Source organism: Microcaecilia unicolor, chromosome 3 (assembly GCF_901765095.1).
Source record: "Microcaecilia unicolor chromosome 3, aMicUni1.1, whole genome shotgun sequence".
Classification (NCBI taxonomy): domain Eukaryota; kingdom Metazoa; phylum Chordata; class Amphibia; order Gymnophiona; family Siphonopidae; genus Microcaecilia; species Microcaecilia unicolor.
Window position 1 is genome coordinate 112,944,799 of NC_044033.1, and position 19,557 is coordinate 112,964,355.

The 19,557-nt window shown below is 42.3% G+C and overlaps 1 protein-coding gene across 2 annotated transcripts in view; it reads left to right on the forward strand.

Moving 5' to 3' along the window:
• The window catches only part of LOC115465656 (GDNF-inducible zinc finger protein 1-like), an 82,693-nt gene that overhangs the window by 43,627 nt on the left and 19,509 nt on the right, over positions 1 to 19,557 (forward strand). For both annotated transcript variants that reach the window (XM_030196293.1, XM_030196294.1), the window contains exons 5-6: positions 1,797 to 1,891; positions 12,546 to 12,713. In XM_030196293.1, coding sequence (XP_030052153.1) covers positions 1,797 to 1,891; positions 12,546 to 12,713 — 263 coding nt within the window. The remainder of the gene's footprint in view (positions 1 to 1,796; positions 1,892 to 12,545; positions 12,714 to 19,557) is intronic.

The following is a 19,557-nucleotide window of genomic DNA, read 5'->3' on the forward strand; positions in this document are numbered from 1 at the left end:
GTCCTAGTATTTTTGGAAAGCGTGAACAGACGCTTCATATCCACCTGTTCCACTCCACTCATTATTTTATATACCTCTATCATGTCTCCCCTCAGCCGTCTCTTCTCCAAGCTGAAAAGCCCTAGCCTCCTTAGTCTTCCTTAATAGGGAAGTCGTCCCATCCCCGCTATCATTTTTGTCGCCCTTCGCTGCACCTTTTCCAGTTCTACTATATCTTTCTTGAGATGCGGTGACCAGAATTGAACACAATAATCAAGGTGCGGTTGCACCATGGAGCGATACATCGGCATTATAACATCCTCACATCTGTTCTCCATACGTTTCCTAATAATACCCAACATTCTATTTGCTTTCCTAGCCGCAGCAGCACACTGAGCAGAAAGTTTCAGTGTATTATCAACAACGACACCCAGATCCCTTTCTTGGTCCGTAACTCCTAACGTGGAACCTTGCATGACGTAGCTATAATTCGGGTTCTTTTTTCCCTTGCATCACCTTGCACTTGTTCACATTAAACGTCATCTGCCATTTAGCCGCCCAGTCTCGTAAGGTCCTTCTGTAATTTTTCACAATCCTCTCACGAGTTAACGACTTTGAATAACTTTGTGTCATCAGCAAATTTAATTACCTCGCTGGTTACTCCCATCTCTAAATCATTTATAAATATATTTTAAGTAGAGGAGTGTGGTAGCCGTGTTAGTCCACTCTTAAGGTTATCAGTAGAAATCAAACAAAATAAAACATGGAAAAGAAAATAAGATGATACCTTTTTTATTGGACATAACTTAATACATTTCTTGATTAGCTTTCGAAGGTTGCCCTTCTTCCTCAGATCGGAAATAAGCAAATGTGCTAGCTGACAGTGTTTATAAGTGAAAACATTCAAGCATTACTGTGACAGTCTGACAGGGTGGGAGGAGGGGGGTGGGTAGGAAGTATGCATGGGGACATCAAAGCATATCATTGATATTCTAACAGGGTGGGTGTGGATAGGTGAGGGGAGGGTGATCAACAGAGACATACAGCTTTATGGTTTATAATGGGCTAGGAACCCCAGATCCTTGTTAAGTCCTTTCTGTTGGGTGTTAAAATATTCAATCATTCTGACTTCAAAGGTCTTATGTTCTTGTATGGTTTTAAAGTTACCTTTCAGGATTCTCACTGTGAAGTCACTGGTACAGTGTCCTGGTCCTTATATACACTGTCAGCTAGCACATTTGCTTATTTCCGATCTGACGAAGAAGGGCAACCTTCGAAAGCTAATCAAGAAATGTATTAAGTTATGTCCAATAAAAAGGGTATCATCTTATTTTCTTTTCCATGTTTTTGTTTGATTTCTATTGATAAATATATTTTAAAACTTTTTTGTCTTTTTAATTTTTTTTAAGGGTAAAGGGTCATGGATTCGATATACCTCCTTTCTGTGGTACAACCAAAGAGATTTACATTATATTATATGCAGGTCTATAATGTGAGCTTTGAGCAGCAAATAATTTGGAATATGAATCTCTACCATTAAAAAAAAGACACAAAGGGAGACTCTTAGACGAGGATAAACATTACAACAATATATCGGTGTAGTCCAAGCTAGCTTTTCTGGCCAACTCCTCTCGGTGGGGGGGTGGGGGGGGGGGGGGGGGGGGGGGGGCTAGCAAAAATCAATTTCAGGATACCCAGAGTCAAAATGCATAAGATGTATCTGTATTAGTAGTATGGCTGATTTAAAGATAAAATACAATTTTGGTTAGTTTGATGTTACCCATTAGCTACATATTCTTATCTTCCATGAACTGCAGGTCCCATACTGGAGAAAAGCCTTATGTTTGTGAGGAGTGTGGAGCTTGCTTTGCTGATAAGAGCAAGTTAAATGGCCACAAGAGGACTCATACAGGTTTGTATTAAATCATTGTTTCTGTGTTCTTTTTAATCAGCTGTATAATATTTTATATTTGATCATTTTGAAGGAAGCTATGGTCTATTAGCTAGAATGGGAATTCACAGCTCCAGATGTGTAAGCTCTAATAAAATGATTTACCCATAGCCATTAGATACCTTAACATAGGTTTGTTCTAAAGAAAAGATTAATAGGCCTAGTTTGGAAACGTATAAGAGGAAGTATGGTGATTGCCTGATGGGGAAAGAATCCATTGGAGCAAGCCTTCTGATGGTCCATAAAAATCCTTAAAAAAAAAAAAAGAAGTTAGTCCAAGTATTACTCTGAATACCTTTAGGAGATTTTATCTTGTGATTTTTGGCTTTGATGCTCCCCTATGTAAATATTTCTTTTGATCTTGAAGTATAATAATTTGGAAAAATAGACATTTGCAGCCTTCGATGACTGGATTTAGGAACTTCTAGTTGTGAGTTTTGTGGTTTGAGTCTAAAGTGACGAGTAGAAATTGGTTGAGTGAGTGGTGACAAAGGATAGTGGTAAATGGCGTTTGCTCTGAGGAAAGAGGCATTACCAATTATGTGCTGCAGGGATCAGTCCTCATTTCAGTTCTTTTCAATGTTTTTATAAGTGATATTGGATGGTTGGCTATAAACTAGAAAAACTAATAGAGCAGCAGGCTGAGTATCAGAAAATCCAGGGTTCAGATCCCACTTATACTCATTGTGACTTTGGGCAAGTCACTCATTGCCCCAGGTAGGACAGATTATAAGCCCTCTGGAGACAGGAAAATATCTACAGTACCTGCATGATACTCACCTTGAACCTACGACTGAAAAAGGCAAGAGCTAAATAATAATAATTTTAAAAAGTGGCGTGCCATTTGGATTATAAACCTTTTTAATCATCCTGCAGTAAGTATGGTCTCCTAATTTCCCTAGACCTTTTCACTTTTGCAGAGGACAGTGGATCACTGTAGATGCTTAAAACAAAGGCAGCAAACCAGCAGATTGATAGTAGAAAGGATCCAATTTTATTCACCACATAAAAATGCTGAAACAGAAAAAAACTCAAATGCCCAACATGACCATGTTTTGCCCTCTTAAGGGTTCTGTCAGGGGCTGTATAAAAACTGGTTCTCAGCCTGCTCTCTAATCACTGGGCTGCTCTTTCATTTTCCAATTTTGGTCCCAGTACTCCTAAATTACAAGTGACAGATATGCACACCTGAAAAAACTCGGCTGAAACTGTCAGAGGAACTAAAGGCGTATTTGCAGGCACTGTTCAGCAGGAGTCGATATCTACAGTATGGCATCGCAGCATGGACATGTTGGGCGTTTGAGTTTTTATCTGTTTCAGTGTTTATATGGTTTGCTGTCTTTATTGGATCTTGCAGATCGTCTGCCCATTTGTTTCTTGGGTGCTTAAAACAAGGCATGAACTTGAATTAAAGACTGAAAGATCTCAATTATAAATGATGCCCATTAGCTAGTTATTTAGTATTGAATTTACTTTGTTAGGTTATAGTTGGAAACTGGAATCTGAAGATCACAAAAAAATTGAACTTTGGTGTTTTTTTGTTTGTTTTGGTTTTTTAACTTTGAGGGGAGTTTTTATTCTGATCGCTGAATAAACTGTCCCTAATAAAGACCCAAAATACGCACTTGTCAAATACAGTTTTTCATAAAAAAAACTGAAACCTACATGTATAATCTCAGTAACTTGGGGAAAAGGAAAATGTTAGAAGTAATACTCCACCTTCTGAATCTTCCATTAACCTTGTGCAGTTTTACTGAGTTGCTGTGTGTACATTTCTACCTCTCCACACCAGAAATCTCAGCCGAAATCCAGGCCAAAGTATCAGCCTGCCTGTCTGACATTGCTGCCTGGATGTCTCAGCGCCATCTGAAACTAAACATGACCAAGAATGAGCTTCTTATCTTTCCCCCTAAACCAACCTCTCCTCCTCCCCCATTCTCTATTTCTGTGGATAACACTCTCATCCTTCCTGTCTCATCAGCTCGTAACCTTGGGGTCATCTACGACTCCTCCCTCTCCTTCTCTGCACATATTCATCAGACTGCTAAAACCTGTCGTTTCTTTCTCTATAATATCACCAAAATTCGCCCTTTCCTTTCTGAGCACACTACCAGAACCCTCATCCACACTCATCACCTCGCGCTTAGACTATTGCAACTTGCTTCTCACAGGCCTCCCACTTAGCCATCTCTCTCCTTTTCAATCTGTTCAAAATTCTGCTGCACAACTAATATTCCGCCAGTGTCGTTATGCTCATATTAGCCCTCTCCTCAAGTCACTTCACTGGCTTCCTATCTGTTTCCGCATACAGTTCAAACTCCTCTTATTGACCTATAAGTGCATTCACTCTGCAGCTCCTCAGTACCTCTCCACTCTCATCTCTCCCTACATTCCTCCCCGGGAACTCCGTTCATTGGGTAAATCTCTCTTATCTTCACCCTTCTCCTCCACAACTAACTCCAGACTCCGTTCCTTTTATCTTGCTGCACCATACGCCTGGAATAGACTTCCTGAGCCGGTACGTCAAGCTCCATTTCTGGCCGTCTTCAAATCTAAGTTAAAAGGCCACCTTTTTATGCTGCTTTTAACTCCTAACCCTTATTCACTTGTTCAGAACCCTTATTTTATCATCCTCACTTTAATATTCCCTTATTTCTTGTTTGTCCTGGTTTGTCTGTCCCAGTGGCATAGCTACGTGGGGCCTGAGGGGGCCGGTGCCCCCGCAGATTCACCCCAGGACCCCCCTCCCGGCGAACCCGCCCCCGCCGCCGCCTACCTTTACTTTTGCTGGCGGGGGATCCCACTCCCCGCCAGCCGACGTCTTCTCAGTCCTTCCTGCTCTTCAATTGTACGTGCAGGACGTCAGCAAACAAATTGAAGAGCAGGAAGCGACTGAGAAGAAGACGTCGGCTGGCGGGAAGTGGGATCCCCCGCCAGCAAAAGTAAAGGTAGGCTGCAGCGGCGGTGGGTTCGCGGCGGGAGGGGGGGGCGGCAATGTCGGCGGTGGGGGGGGGCGGCGCCGGGGGGAGGGCTAAAATGTGCCCCCTCCCCCCGGGCTCTGGACCCCTCCCCCACGGAAGGCTGGCTACGCCCCTGGTCTGTCCTAATTAGATTGTAAGCTCTGTCGAGCAGGGACTGTCTCTTCATGTTCAAGTGTACAGCGCTGCGTACGTCTAGTAGCACTTTTTTTTGAAAGCCATCATAATTCCCATTACAGTATGCAATAATAACCCATCAGTCGCCATCCATAGCCCTCCCACAGTATCTTCTTTTAGAAGTACTAAATCTCCCATCCATCCCTTGTCTCACACCCACTGTTGCAGCCAGGATACCCTGTCCAACCCCCTCACCCTCTCAATTCTCAGTCATCTAACCTGGTTATAAACAGCTTTTCCTCCCTCCAATTCACATAACCCAGCAATTTCCTGGGGCACACACATTAGATTCTTAAAACTTTCATGTTGCCATTCATTAGTTCCCCATGCTCATAAGCCACATTCATCCCCACCTGCCATCCTTGATCCTTGCTCCTCTACCACTTCTCAAAACTTACTTAACCATACTACTCAAGCAAAGCCACCCACCGTGCTTCCCCCTCCCAACCCAACTGTAGTATTTCCTTTTACTCTGTGTTTCTAGTAGTGAAGGTTCATCCTATTACTGTGGATCTTAGTCCTTTACAATGTTGCTTGGACTTAGTTTCTAGTTGGTTGCTGGATAACTGTATAGTTTTACTGAAGACTTCATGTGTGGTGGTAGATTTGTTCAAATATTTGGGGGTCATTTTCTTTTTCACAGCAAAGTTCTACTGTAATTGAGAGTTGTTGCTTTTTTTAAATGTGAAATACGCTATTAAAGGCTTACTGGAAAAAATAAAGCATTAAATTCCTTAATGGATACTCTGCTTGTCTCTAGGATAGACTATGGTAACATTGTTTACACAGGTCTCCTCGTTGTAACCATATTACCCCTCCCCTCATTTTATTTGTTTTTGTTGGTTGCCAATTAAATTTGTTATGTCTTTTTTAAAGTTTTGATTTTGGCTCATGGAGCTTACTTTGCGCATGTCCCAAGCTATTTAGCTTCTTTGGCATTATCTTATATCCCTAATAGATTGCATAGGTGTCTAGTGGATTTTCAAATGGTGATTCCCTACCCCTCCAAAGCCTGCTGGGTTGCTACACAGGAATCAGCTTTCTTCTTCTTTGTGCCCTGTCTTCTCTTTTATACCTGTGCAGAAGCCAGCTTGATTAAACTTAAGTCTTTGTTAAAAGTCCATTTTTTAAACATTACTTTTGAGGGGCACAGTCTGGTGTAGCAAGTCTCTTCTTATAAGATCTAGTTGTTTTATGTTAAATATATGACTCTATCTTTATGTCTTTATGTGACTGGCTATACTCTTTTCTATTTATTATTGTTGTCCTTTTCCCTTTCTTTTATACGTTTTGATGTTATTGTACACAGCTGAGATTCTAAGCTGTTTTATGTTAAGCATATGACTCTTTATTTTTATGTCTTGATGGTAATACTCTTCTATTTATTATTGGTGTCCTTTTCCCTTTTATTGTACACTAGTAAATAAGGCCCGTTTCCGACACAAATGAAACGGGCGCTAGCAAGGTTTTCCTCGGAGTGTGTATGTTTGAGAGAGTGTGTGTGTGAGAGTGACTTTGTGAGAGAGACAGATTGAATGTGTGTGGCTGCAAGTGTGTCTGTTAGAGAGTGTGTGTGTGAGATTGACAGTGTGTTTGAGTGGGTATGTGAGCGAGAGCGAGAGTGTATGAGAGTGATAGAGTGTTTGACAGTGACTGTGTGACACATAGAGAGTGAATGTGATCGAGTGTGAGACATAGCGTGTGTTGTAGACAGAGTTAGAGAGTGAGAGAGACAGTCAGTGTGTGAGAGAGAGAGAGAGTGTGACGGAGATACATCCCCCCCCTCCCTATGTTGGCTGGAAGGACCCCCCTCCGTCTGCGCCTGCCACTGTGTTGTCGCAGGACCCCTCATCTCCTTGTCTGGTCAGTCTCCCCCCCTCCTTTCAGGTCTCCCTACAGCCCTTCTCTCAGGACTGTGGGTCGCCCCTCCCCCCTTCACCTGTGCTGTCAGGACCCCCTCCTCCATCTGTGGTCTGTGTACCTGTTCTGGCCCTCATCCTCCCCTCCTTGTGCCTGAACTGTTGCTTAGCCTGTGGCAACAGTGGAGAGAGCTGTGCAGGACCTCCTGTTCCAACCCCCTTGTCATGTTTGTAGAGAAAGAAAAGAGGGAAAAAGAGGAAAAGTGGCATAATGTTTGTAAAAAGGAAGAGGGGCACGGCAGGCAGCGACCAGCTATCAGCTGTGCAAGTGTAAACAAAAGAAAACAAAAAGGAGTTTTGTGCTGCCTGTTCAGTCCCAGCTCGTATTCTCTCGTATTCGCTGCTTGAAAGGACAGGAGGGGAGGGTGCACAGCAGAAGCTGACTTACTTTGCCAGATGCGAAGCAAAAGCTCCTGCCCTTGTTAAACAAAACAAAACAAAAAGGAGTTTTGTGCTGCCTGTTCAGTCCCAGCTCGTATTCTCTCGTATTCGCTGCTTGAAAGGACAGGAGGGGAGGGTGCACAGCAGAAGCTGACTTACTTTGCCAGATGCGAAGCAAAAGCTCCTGCCCTTGTTAGTTCTACATTCAGCTGCCAAGGCCACCGGAGAAAACAGAGGGAGGAGAAACGGGTGCAGAACTCCTCCAGCACATGTGCACAGCAAAGCGAGTGACGCTCCTCCCGAGTGAGCCCTTCGCCTCTGATGCTCCTCCCTTCTTCTATTTGACTTCCCTGATAGGTCCCTCATTGGTGTGATGCTCCTCCCTTTTCCTGTTTCAGTTCCCTTTGATAGGTCAGAGCGGTGCAGCTGTGACGCTCCTCCCTTCTCTGATAGGTCAGGGCAGGGCAGAGATGTACTCTGATAGGTCAGGGCGGGGCAGATTCAGATCATGGCGGCGCACAGATGGACTGTGGTTAAAAGTGGTTACAGAGCTTCGAACATACGAACTTTTGAAGCCTCAAAGTGTGGTTCAGAACGTTCATGGTGCTTTTTATGTCCAGTTGGGGCGTGGCGTAGGTCGCAGATGGGGCGTGGCTGAGGGCGGTGGTGAGTAGTCCGAATAGCCAGGAGGACTACAGCAGTTCAGGACTTCACTGCCACAGTTGGAGGGAGCTTCAGAACGTTCAAGGTGGGATTTATTTATATAGATAGCTGAGATTCTAATCAGCAAAAGTGTATTTGGAATAAACATAAACATTCATTTAACACTCATACAACATACATACCTCTCCACACACTTACCTCTTCAACCATTCAGTGCAACACATTTGTTACTGTTGTGTGCCAGAAACCAAACCACGTAACATTATAATAGTATCTCACATGTAAAAGTATTGGGCAAAACTAAATTGGAGGAATGTCTAAGCTAAAAATCCCCGTATACCCCAAAACATTCCTCACCCTCTCTATGGAGAAGGGTAGATAGTGAGGTTCTCCAGGGGTCTGTGCTGGGATCACTGCTTTTTAACATATTTATAAATGATCTAGAGATGGGAATAACTAGTGAGGTAATTAAAGGCCTCTTTTTCCAAACCGTTCTAGTGATTCCCTGCACGGCAATGCCAACATTGTATACTGCTATGATGTTATATTTCTTTTAGCGGTATATCAAATAAAAGCAACCTGTAACCTGATATACCACTAAACTAGAAATATCTAAGTGGTTTACAACATATAACTAAATTATGAAAGGCAGTGTAGAAAACAAGACATAGACAGCCACGATAAGGGTTCTAGTCTACAAAGTTTTTTCCAATTATTTAAGACTTCATAGGTCAATCAGGTAGAAAGTTATCTAAGACACATAGAAACAATGACGGCAGATAAGGGCCAAAGGCCCATCCAGTCTGCCCATTCTCAGTAACCACTAACTCCTCCTTTTCCTTTGCCTGTCCCACGCTTTTTAAATTCTGAGACAATTTATGTTACTATCCTGCTTATTTTCGAAGGAGAAGTCCGGCCATTTTACGACACAAATCGGGAGATGGCCGGCCATCTCCTAAACCCAGCCAAATCGGTATAATCGAAAGTCGATTTTGGCCGGCTTCAACTGCTTTCCGTCGCAAGGCCAGCCAAACTTCAAGGGGGCGTTTCAGCAGGGTACGGAAGGCGCAATGGCATGGTTACGAGATGACCGGCTTCGGGCGATAATGGAAAAAAGAAGGCCGGCTCCGACGAGCACTTGGCCGGCTTCACTTGGTCCATTTATTTTTAGGACCAAGCCTCAAAAAAGTGCCCCAACTGACCAGATGACCACCGGAGGGAATCGGGGATGATCTCCCCTTACTCCCTCAGTGGTCACCAACCCCCTCCCACCCAAAAAAAAAAAAAATTAAAAATCATTTTTTTGCCAGCCTCTATGTCAGCCTCAAATGTCATACCCCCAGCTCCATGACAGCAGTATGCAGGTCCCTGGAGCAGTTTTTAGTGGGTGCAGTGCACTTCAGACAGGTGGATCCAGGCCCATCCCCCCCCACACCTTTTACACTTGTGGTGGTAAATGGGAGCCCTCCAGCCCCCCCCCAAACCCACTGTACCCACATGTAGGTGCCACCAGGGCTATGGTAGTAGTGTACAGTTGTGGGTAGTGGGTTTTTGGGGGGCTCAGCACACGAGGTAAGGGAGGTATGCACCTGGGAGCAATTTTTGAAGTCCACTGCAGTCCCCTTAGGGTGCCAGGTTGGTGTCCTTGCATGTGAGGGGGACCAGTGCACTACAAATGCTGGCTCCTCCCACGACCAAATGCCTTGGATTTGGCTGGGTTTGAGATGGCCGCCATTAGTTTCCATTATCGGCAAAAAGCAATGGCGGCGATCTCTAACGCTGGCCCAAATGTTGAGATTTGGCCAGCCCCGACCATATTATCGAAACAAAAGATGGCCGGCCATCTTGTTTCGATTATATGTTCGGGTATGCTACTTTCCAGGGCCAGCTTTAGAGATGGCCGCCCATATAGATGGCCGGCCCCATTTGATTATGCCCCTTTACGTTCTGTAGCGCAACAAATGGGATCATTATTCTTTTTAAAGTTCCCGTGTAAATGTGTCGTTAAATACAAGTCCCATAAAGACATATTTTTGAGTTCCTACAATTATCTACTTTTTTGTCCACTAGAGGGCTTGTTGGAGGTAGGGACAGGCCCTCATCTCCAATACCAGCAGCCGTAGATACTAATGAAGTAATTTTCTTCACTAGAGAAAATGTTTTCTCTTTCTTTTTTTCCTGTGATCTTGCTTCATGGATCTCTCCATATTGAAGACTTGAGTTTTATACATTTTTCTTTCTTAGATAGAGATTATAATCAGTGGTGTGCTGGTAAATGGTTGCCGAGACTTACAAGGGCGGCCTCCAAGACTTCAGCAGAAGTCTCGCGAGGCCGCCTCTGGAAGTCTTGGCAGCCATTTTTAAAGCGCGAACCGGCAGCTGGGGAGAGTCAGCGCTGGCAGCGGGCAGGCAAGACTGCCTGCCCCAAAGAATTCGAAGGACAAGGCAGGGTGACTCAGAATCAGGTCGGTGAGGGACCGGAGGAGGGAGGAGAGCCGGCTCGCGCTTTTTAACAAACGGCTTGCAAGTTGGAAGAAAATTTAACAACCGGCTCTTGCGAGCTGGTGCAAGCCGGCTCCTGCACACCACTGATTATAATCCTTTGTTTCCTGAAATTAATCAATTTTCTGTACAAGTGGATGCTTGGTTTATTTGAATTTTAATTGTAAAAATAAAAGAGACGGGATCAGGTAACAAGCAAATTACGCTCAGGTATGGTGGGTAGCTCCCTGCCCCAAAGGGCTTATAGTCTAATGGGACCTTTTACAAAGCTGTGGTATGCACTAATGTGCGTACTGCAGCAAAAAATGGTTTACTGTGGGGTTCGTTGAGGTATCATGCGGTAATGTGGGGATGTACGTGTGCATGTACAACCCATGCGCTAAAAATAAAATTAATTTTTTTTAGTGCTGGTGGTGTGTAAGTCCTCTGATACTGTTTCTTCTAAGCTGAGCAAGAGTCCTCCAGTTGCATTGCTTTCAGTGAGGAGTGGTGCTTCAGTTTTGTATTTTCAATCGCTAGGGTCAGGCAGGTTCTCTGGAGTTCTACAGAGCTTGCCTGTCCCTCACTATTGAAAATGTGATGGTGAAATAGTGCCCCACACTGGTAGGACTATAGGTGTCGGACTCCTGCTCTGCTTAGAGGAAATAGTGCTGTCTGGGGTCAGGGAAATACCTAGTGCATCCAAATGTAACTCGCCTTGAACTACCACTGGAAAGGCACGAGTCAAATCCTATATAATAATTCTCACCTCCAACAGGATGTGCTTGGGACCGTGCCTGCCGGAAGTGGTCTGCTAGGCAGGCACGCACTGACCTCAGTGACATCAGTGACAGACAATTTGGCAAAGCAAAACAATCTGAGTGCTGGCCATTAGGACACAGGGTTGATAGGAGAGTTTTAAAAGACTGAAGGAACCGAAAGTGTTAAATGGGGGGAGTTCTGAACGATTGAAAGACATGAACATTTGGGAAAGGAAAACAATCTGAATGCTGGCCATTAGGGTAGATAGGAGAGTTTTAAAAGACTGAAGGAAACGAAAGTGTTAAACTGGAGAAGGGGGGGGGGGGGAGTTGTGAATGACTGAAAGACATGCAAATTTGGGACAGGAAAACAATCTCAATGCTGGCCATTATTACACAGGGTACATAGGAGAGTTTTTAAAGACTGAAGGAACCAAAAGTGTTGGGGGGGGGGGGGGAGGGGGGGGGGGCAAGTTCTGAATGAATGAAAGAAATGAAAATTTACGAGAGGAACACAATCTGAATGCCGGGCATTTGTACACAGGGTAGATAGGACACTTTTTTTTTTTAAATGAAGGACGTGAAAGTATTACATCTTGGGGGAGGGGTGAGGAGGAAAGCGGTGGGGTATCCGGATACTGGGCGTTAGGGCCACGGGGGTACATAGACTTTTGAAAGCCTTAAGGAACCCAAAGTGTGGGAAGGAGGAGGAAAAGGAGGGGAGGAAACGGGGTGAGGGGCATTAGGAACAGGGGAGGGGGCCCTGTCACACACTCTCATTCTCACACACACACTGTCACACAGACAGTCTCACTCTGTCACACACCCGCACATTCACTCTGGCTCTCTCTCTCAAACATACACACTCCCAGGAAAACCTTGCTAGCGCCCGTTTCATTCGTTCCAGAAACGGGCCTTTTTTACTTGTATGAAATAAATGGTAATAATAACGTACAAAACTGCCCCCAGCCTGTGCCAAACCACACCCCATTTTTTAAATGGATAATTTTGACTGTTTAGTAATTTTAATCTGTCTTGAATAAAGCAGTGTTTCAGGTCATTGTCAGTGGATTAGAGAAATGTGGCTTCCGTTAACCTCCATTTGGTGATCTTGGGCTGTGTAGAAAGCAGAATCTGTCTTCTCTTAGTTGTTGTGCAACCAGTTTGACCCTTGCCATATGTATATGTATTTCACAATTAAATTGTTTTATTGCAAATAGCAAGAGGAAACTAACCTAATTCTTCATCCATATAGGAGAACGTCTTTTTGAATGTGATGTATGTGGAAAACATTTTGCTACCAATGAATACTTAAAGTGTCACAAACGATGTCACATGGGAGCAAAGCCTTACAAATGTGGTGTGTGTGGGAAAACATTTGGATTAAGAGCCTCACTGGCTCAGCACAGTAACGTCCATGCAGGTAAGACAATCGAGTATACACCTAAACCTGTTGGGTACTTGAGCCAGTAGCAGGCCATACTCCTCTTACACACAAACTATGCACCTCACTTTATTGTTTAACAGTATTATGTTTTTAAAAAGTTGGAACATGCTGTAGTTTCTTGTCTGGTAGCATTCTTATATTCTCTTTTTGTAGAACATACGATCTTAGAAAACAAGCATACTAAGGACTAGTGGCTTACTGATACTTGATAGTAAAAATATGGGGCCATCTCTGTTACTTGGTCAGAAGTACTGCCAGGCAGGGCATCGGGATTTAATTCCTGGGTCAGGTTTTCCATTCCTTAAGTGGGCTAGGGTTTGGGGAGATGCTGTGATTTAATCCCTAGTGATTCAGCAGTGACACCTACTGGGTCAAACTTAAACTCATAATTGCAGGGTTGTTGAAGGAGCCCTGGTGTTTGACCCTGGATAAAGAATTTTGCTGCACTAAATGAGCTGTGTGTGTTGGGAGGGGAAATTAAAATAAGAGGAAAAGATTCAAGAAATTGCAAATGAAAGTTCATGGCAGCACATCCTAGTAGAAGCTAGTTCTGAGTGAACTGCAAGGCCAAAGAAGCAAGAAGGAACTGTTGGACCAAAAATATAGTAATTTGATATTGTACCTTCTAAGCAAAAATGTCAATGTGCTTTGTAATTCATATTTTAATTAGTCATATTTTCAAGTTTTAAATGGTACCTCAAGGGTGAGATTACTTACAAATGAACATAGTTTCCTTATCATCCTGCTAAACCAGTCCAGATGAGTGGTTTATGCTCTCCAACCTGCAGACGAAGGCAGAGAACACATGAAAGGCAATTCCCTAAGTGCATGCAGTTATGTGTGCCTAGCGTGCATGTGCACTATGCTTTATTCCAGGCTTGTCCGGGTTCTGTCCTCGAGGGCTGCAAACAGCCAGTTTTTCAGGATGGCCCTAATGAATATGCTTGAGAGAGATTTGCATGCCCACTACATCCATTGTATGTAGATCTTTCTTATGCATTTTTTTATAAACAATAAATGTGCTATAAATCTTATAAACATCAACAATTAATATATATATTCCTAACTCTTTTTTGTTTGATTCTTATATTTATTATCTATTTTCAAATAATTAAACAAAAATATACCAAACTCAATTAGTGCTTAAAAAAGTGTAAAGGTGCTCAGTACATCCCTATGATTACTATCTGGGAAATCATGGTTTTATGATGACAATCATTGCACCCACAATGTCAAGCTTTTCTATCAAAATTCTTGAACTGTATATTGAAATAACTACTTATCTTTGATGAGATGTGTTGTAGGTGCCTTCCTCTGTTTTAGGAAACTACTTATCTTTGATGAGATGCATTGTAGGTGCCTTCCTCTGTTTTAGGAAACTACTTATCTTTGATGAGATGTAGGTGCCTTCCTCTGTTTTAGAAAACTACTTATCTTTGATGAGATGCATTGTAGATAGGTGCCTTCCTCTGTCTCACGAATACCCTAGAAAATATTTAAAATCTCGTGACAAGCTGAAATCATCACTGGTGAAGGAAATCATGAAATTCCAAATCTCCAGCCTATAGCTCTGTTGTTCAAAGTCCCTTATGCAAAAAATAATCTTAGTAAGTTCTTCAAAGCATAATTAAATCATGGTTTATTGCGAAAAACTTTCAAAAGAAACCATGATCCAGAGAAATTCAAAAACAGTTCAATCCACTTATAGAGTCCCAAAAATTGTTAGTACTGTTCCAATCCGCCGCATGTGATAATTACTCTTTCACTCTTCTTCATTCACTCTCGAGGCAAGATATCGAAAATACTAAAGGGCCCTCCTATGTGTATGCCCTCTTGCAGTTAAAAACTTGAAATGGTCAATTATTTTAGCAGGCATTGACATCACATTCAACTTAACCCAACGCTACATTCTCACTTTCACATAAATGGAAACCCTGATGCAGCTTATACTGTGAAACATGGCCCATGTCGGCATTGTTGGCAAGTAATTCTAAAGATAAGTTTTCTATGAATTCTAATTTAAAACATACTAGATATTTGCACAAATAAATGAACAGTTTTAAATATAATTGGGAGAGCTGATGACAGTGCCAGGTAAGTGACAGTGGTGAGTTCCCCATGTGAAAAAAGTTGCCAGCTGAGGCTCCAGAAAAGATTGATATGCAAATTTAAATAAAGGGTTTCCATTTATGTGAAAGTGAGAATGTAGCGTTGGGTTAAGTTGAATGTGATGTTAATGCCCGCTAAAATAATTGACCATTTCAAGTTTTTAACTGCAAGAGGGCATACTCATAGGAGGCGCTGTCAAACAACTTACAGAGCACCCTGCCTGCTGCAGTCCTGGTATAACTGGGCATGCCTACATTTAGGCATTTCAGTGTGGGCTTATACTAGCATTCTGTTATGGAGTCGGGGCACCCAAATGCTGTTCTAGAATAAGCGCACTGTTACAGAATTGCCCCCTAAGTTTTCAGTGACCACACCGCTGGTATAAGGAGTGCTGTAGTGCTGGAACTTGCCAGTATTCTCTGCCTCCAGGAGATGGTTGCAGCTTGGATTGGTGCAGCAGGATTTCTTTGTGAGTCTTGGCTCCCTGACTTAGGCTCATGGTCTAAGGTCAAGTTTGTGTCCCATTATCAGCTCACAGGGATTGGTCTGCAGATCTTTCCCCTGGTTGAGCCAATGGGTCTCAATCTTGGTGGACCAAATGTTCTTGTAAGCAGTTCTGGTCCTGTGGGTCCCCTGCCAGGGAGGAAGCGATGAGTAGTAACCCCCTTAGAGAGTTCAGGGGCAAGGGGGACTCCCTCCTCCTGTTCCCTCCTCACCTTCTTTCTCCCGTCCCCCATTCTCTATTTACAACAGTACGTGCTGTTAGAACAAGAACAAAAAGTGATAGAGGACCTGTGGGATCATAAGGGTCTTTTGTAGTGACCTGAATAGATGCCAGGTTTGGGGAGGAAGGCAGATGTGACCGGCGGGGAGACCACTATCAGGCACATTTTCAAAGCACTTAGCCTCCCAAAGTTCCATAGAAACCTATGGAACTTAGCCTCCCAAAGTGCTTTGAAAATATGCCTGTATGTAGACCATGAGGGAGCCACTTCAAGAGCAGTGTGGGAGGCTGTTATTCTCCAGCATGTATCGGAGAAATGTTGAAGCTGCCTGCAGTATAGGGAAGTTCATTGCTGAGCTGCAGGAAAAAGCACAGATGGAGCTATCTGTAACCCAAGCTCCTATGGAGCTCCCAGCACTGGGAATGGTAGCCATTGCATGTTGGGGCTGCAGGACTCCCAAATTGTGTAGTATTTTGTTCAGACAATTTTATTGAAAATAAAGTACAGTGAAACAATCAAAGCATCTGACATTTCTTGTGTTATAATTACAAACCTTCCCAACCAATCCATTCTCTCTCATACATACAACCATCTAACATATCAATAGTTGCATAAAATGACTGTGTCCCTCAAAAGCCTCCCCTCCTTTTCCCACCTAATTCCTTTGACAGAAAAATATTTTCTAGAATTCATTTTTAAATATGCTAGTACTTACTTTTCTGGAAACCAAGGTGATAAATGAAATCATAATCCTTAGATAATATAAAAAGTGCTTATAACTTGTTTTAAATATCCACTTCACTCAATTTTTTTAAACCTCTGTTGTGTCTTCTTTGGGTCTTCTGTAGCTAAAGAGCCCTAATCTTATGAAAATGTGGGCATACTTTTTGCTTGCTAAAACTCCTTTTAGATAGAAAAATGAAACGGAAAAAAATGAAGCAGATAAAGACCACGTGGCCTATCCAGTCTGCCCAACCATATCATCTGCTGTCCCTTTCTTTTCCTTAGAGATCCTATGTACATGTCATCAGCTTGCTTGAATTCATGGAAAAGACATGGACGGTAACTTTATAAAAGGCACCTTTTAAAAATTTCCAAAAATACATCTATTTTATAAAGGCAACATAAGCACCTAGGCCAGTGCAAATGTGTGTGTGTTCTCTATGGGGATAATTTTGTAAAATAAATTTCTACATATAAAGCTTGTTTTACATGCAGAAAATGTTTTTTCTAAAATCATGTTCACTGCATTATGTACATAAAATATAGGTGTGCAGAAAGATTACTTTGGCTATTTTGAGCAGAGCAGATGCAGAGTTGCGATTTTATAAAATACACAGGTATATGTATAGAGTACTTACACATACTCATACCATTTTGGAGCAGGTGTAAATATATTCATTTTGCAGTTGGGCTGGTTCTTGGAGCCAATTTTACAAAGGCATATAAGCAACTATATTGCTTTTATAAATGTGGCTTAAAATAGGTGGTGGGTTGTTTTTTTTTTTTTTTTCTTGCTTAGGTGGCCTGTGTGTTTTATAAAGTATTAATTAATATACATTGCAACTTTGCCCCTGTTTCACTTTAACTGTGTCCAAGGAATTGCCTGTGCGTGTAGGGCATAAAAGTAGGTGCTTTGTTTGTTTGTTTGTGTGTGCCTACTTCTTATACGTATACAGCACTGCACAGTTTTATGAAGTCCATTTTCCTCATGTAAAATGTGGAAAACGCATAAGAAAATTTACTACTTAAGCCTTTAGAAATTTACTCTGTAGTCATGTAGACCTTAATTTTATAATTTTTCTTACTGTGCTTTGTAAGAAACTTCTTTCTTCAGCCTGCTGTTATATGGACCTTTTTTTTAGGGTTTTCCCTGTTAATTGCCCTAGTTGGGCTTTTTGGTCGCATTTAAGGTTTTTTGTTTTGTTTTGTTTTATTTGCTGGGCAAACACCCAGTCAAACCTTTTTCATGGTCTCAGGGTGTCCCACCTGGGTTATATTCAAAATCAAGTCATTTGATTTCACTACAGCTATATTTTTCAGTGGTATGTCCCAGAAAAAAAAAAGCCCTCAGCTCTTTTAAGAAGTGCAGGCAGTGCAACATGACCATATCCTGTGTGGAAACCTACAATTGGTACTTGCAATGCCTTGGGCTTATTCACAAACCCTTTCACTGTCATTTGTGTTTTCAGGTGACAAAAAGAGGGATTCATAGCCATGAAGAATAGTGCTAGAGGTATTTTTGATGCTTTTAAGCTTGATCAATAAACATCCATCTCAAAGGGCCTGGCAGCTGAACTAAATGCTTGGGATTGCTTTGACATTTGGAATGCATGAAAAGGGCCCATCTGGATCACACATTGAATCCCACCTTAAGAAGAGAACTTATTTATCTACTACATTGACATCAAGGGCCCACAATGTTGAGGGTCAGGTGGAGGCCAAGAATATCAACATTGTACCCTGTCAAAGGATAGCATTGGGAGCGTTGAGATACAGCATTCTGTAGTGATTTCAAAGTGATTCCTTCATGGAACACTGCTTATCCTCATTGCTGGAAGAATCTCAGCAGCTTCTGAGGACCTAAGATCATCAGACCACAGACATTGTGAAAGTGACTCAAGAAAATGTAGCCACCTCCTTCCCTTCCCCCTATACATTTGGTATTGGCAATCGTTGAGAAGGAGCTCAATAAGCTTGAAGCCAAGGTGTCATGTCGAACCAAGATCATTCTAGGCCTTATTTAAACATAGTTGAATAAATTGCAGAAACTCAGCATAATATTCTGTTTATTACAATCAAGGGTCCATTAATCTGGACATTACCATCCTTATCTCTAATTCAGTTTGAATTCTAGGTGGGATTTTGGACACAGACCAAATGTTTTTACAAGCTTTGCCAGATTAGATCTTCTCGCCCTTTTCTGGAACCTAAAGCATTTCATATTCCAGTGCATGCATTAGTGATTTCACATCTCGACTACTGCAATGTGTTATGTATAGGACTGAGTCAGAGAGAGCTTCGGCGCTTGCAGCTTATTCAGAATGTGGCTATTAAGTTGATAACAGGTGGGTGCAAATGTGATCTTGTCATTCCTTTCTTGAAGTCGGAGCATTGGCTCCCTGTAGACATATGTATAGCTTATACAATTTTAGCCCTAGTTCATAAGATCCATACGTCATGCCAACCCAAGATTCTTCCCTATTATTTAATCCCATATGTTAGTGAATGAGCACTTTCCTCTTTCACAACAATTCCTTCATTTTGCAAGATCTCTTTGAATGCCTTTCAGTCATCTATGTTCAGTGTCATGGGTCTCACCTTGTGGAATGCCCTCCCTCTCGGCTTATGTATGGTATTGTCACACCAAGAGTTTAAGGCAGCACTCAAGACCTACTTGTTTAGGCAAACATATGACTAGTCAATTGATAATTCCTTTGCTTTTGCCTGCTGGGGTCAGTGTTGGGGCACCAAGCCTGCACTCCATGCACACTCTGTTTTAGTACCCTATGTGACAACTTGTATTGCTTGTTTCCTATTCTGATGTACTATTGGATTTGTAGTTCCTTTCCTGCTTTGCCTCTCTTATGGTTATTTAATTATTGTACACTGCTGATGGTACGGCCCTTTGGCGGTATATCAAACAGAGATGAACATGAACATAAGATTATTGTATTTGGCTTTTAATGTTTTGTAGTAGAAAAAAAGCAGACCAGCAGTCTGAAGAGATGTGTAGTTTATTAAAACAGTCACCCAACGTGGCCACATTTCGCCCAAAAGCTGCATCAGTGGTAAAAACTATTGGGGAGTAAAATTAAACTTTCCTCTAATAGTAAAAGCAAATCCAAAAGCAGTACAGCACTTCCACCAGACTGGCAAGCACTGACGCAGCCTTTGGGTGAAACATGGTGACATTGGGTGACTGTTTTAATAAACTGCCCTTCTCTTTAGAATGCTAGTCTGCTTGTTTTTCTACATCTATGCTT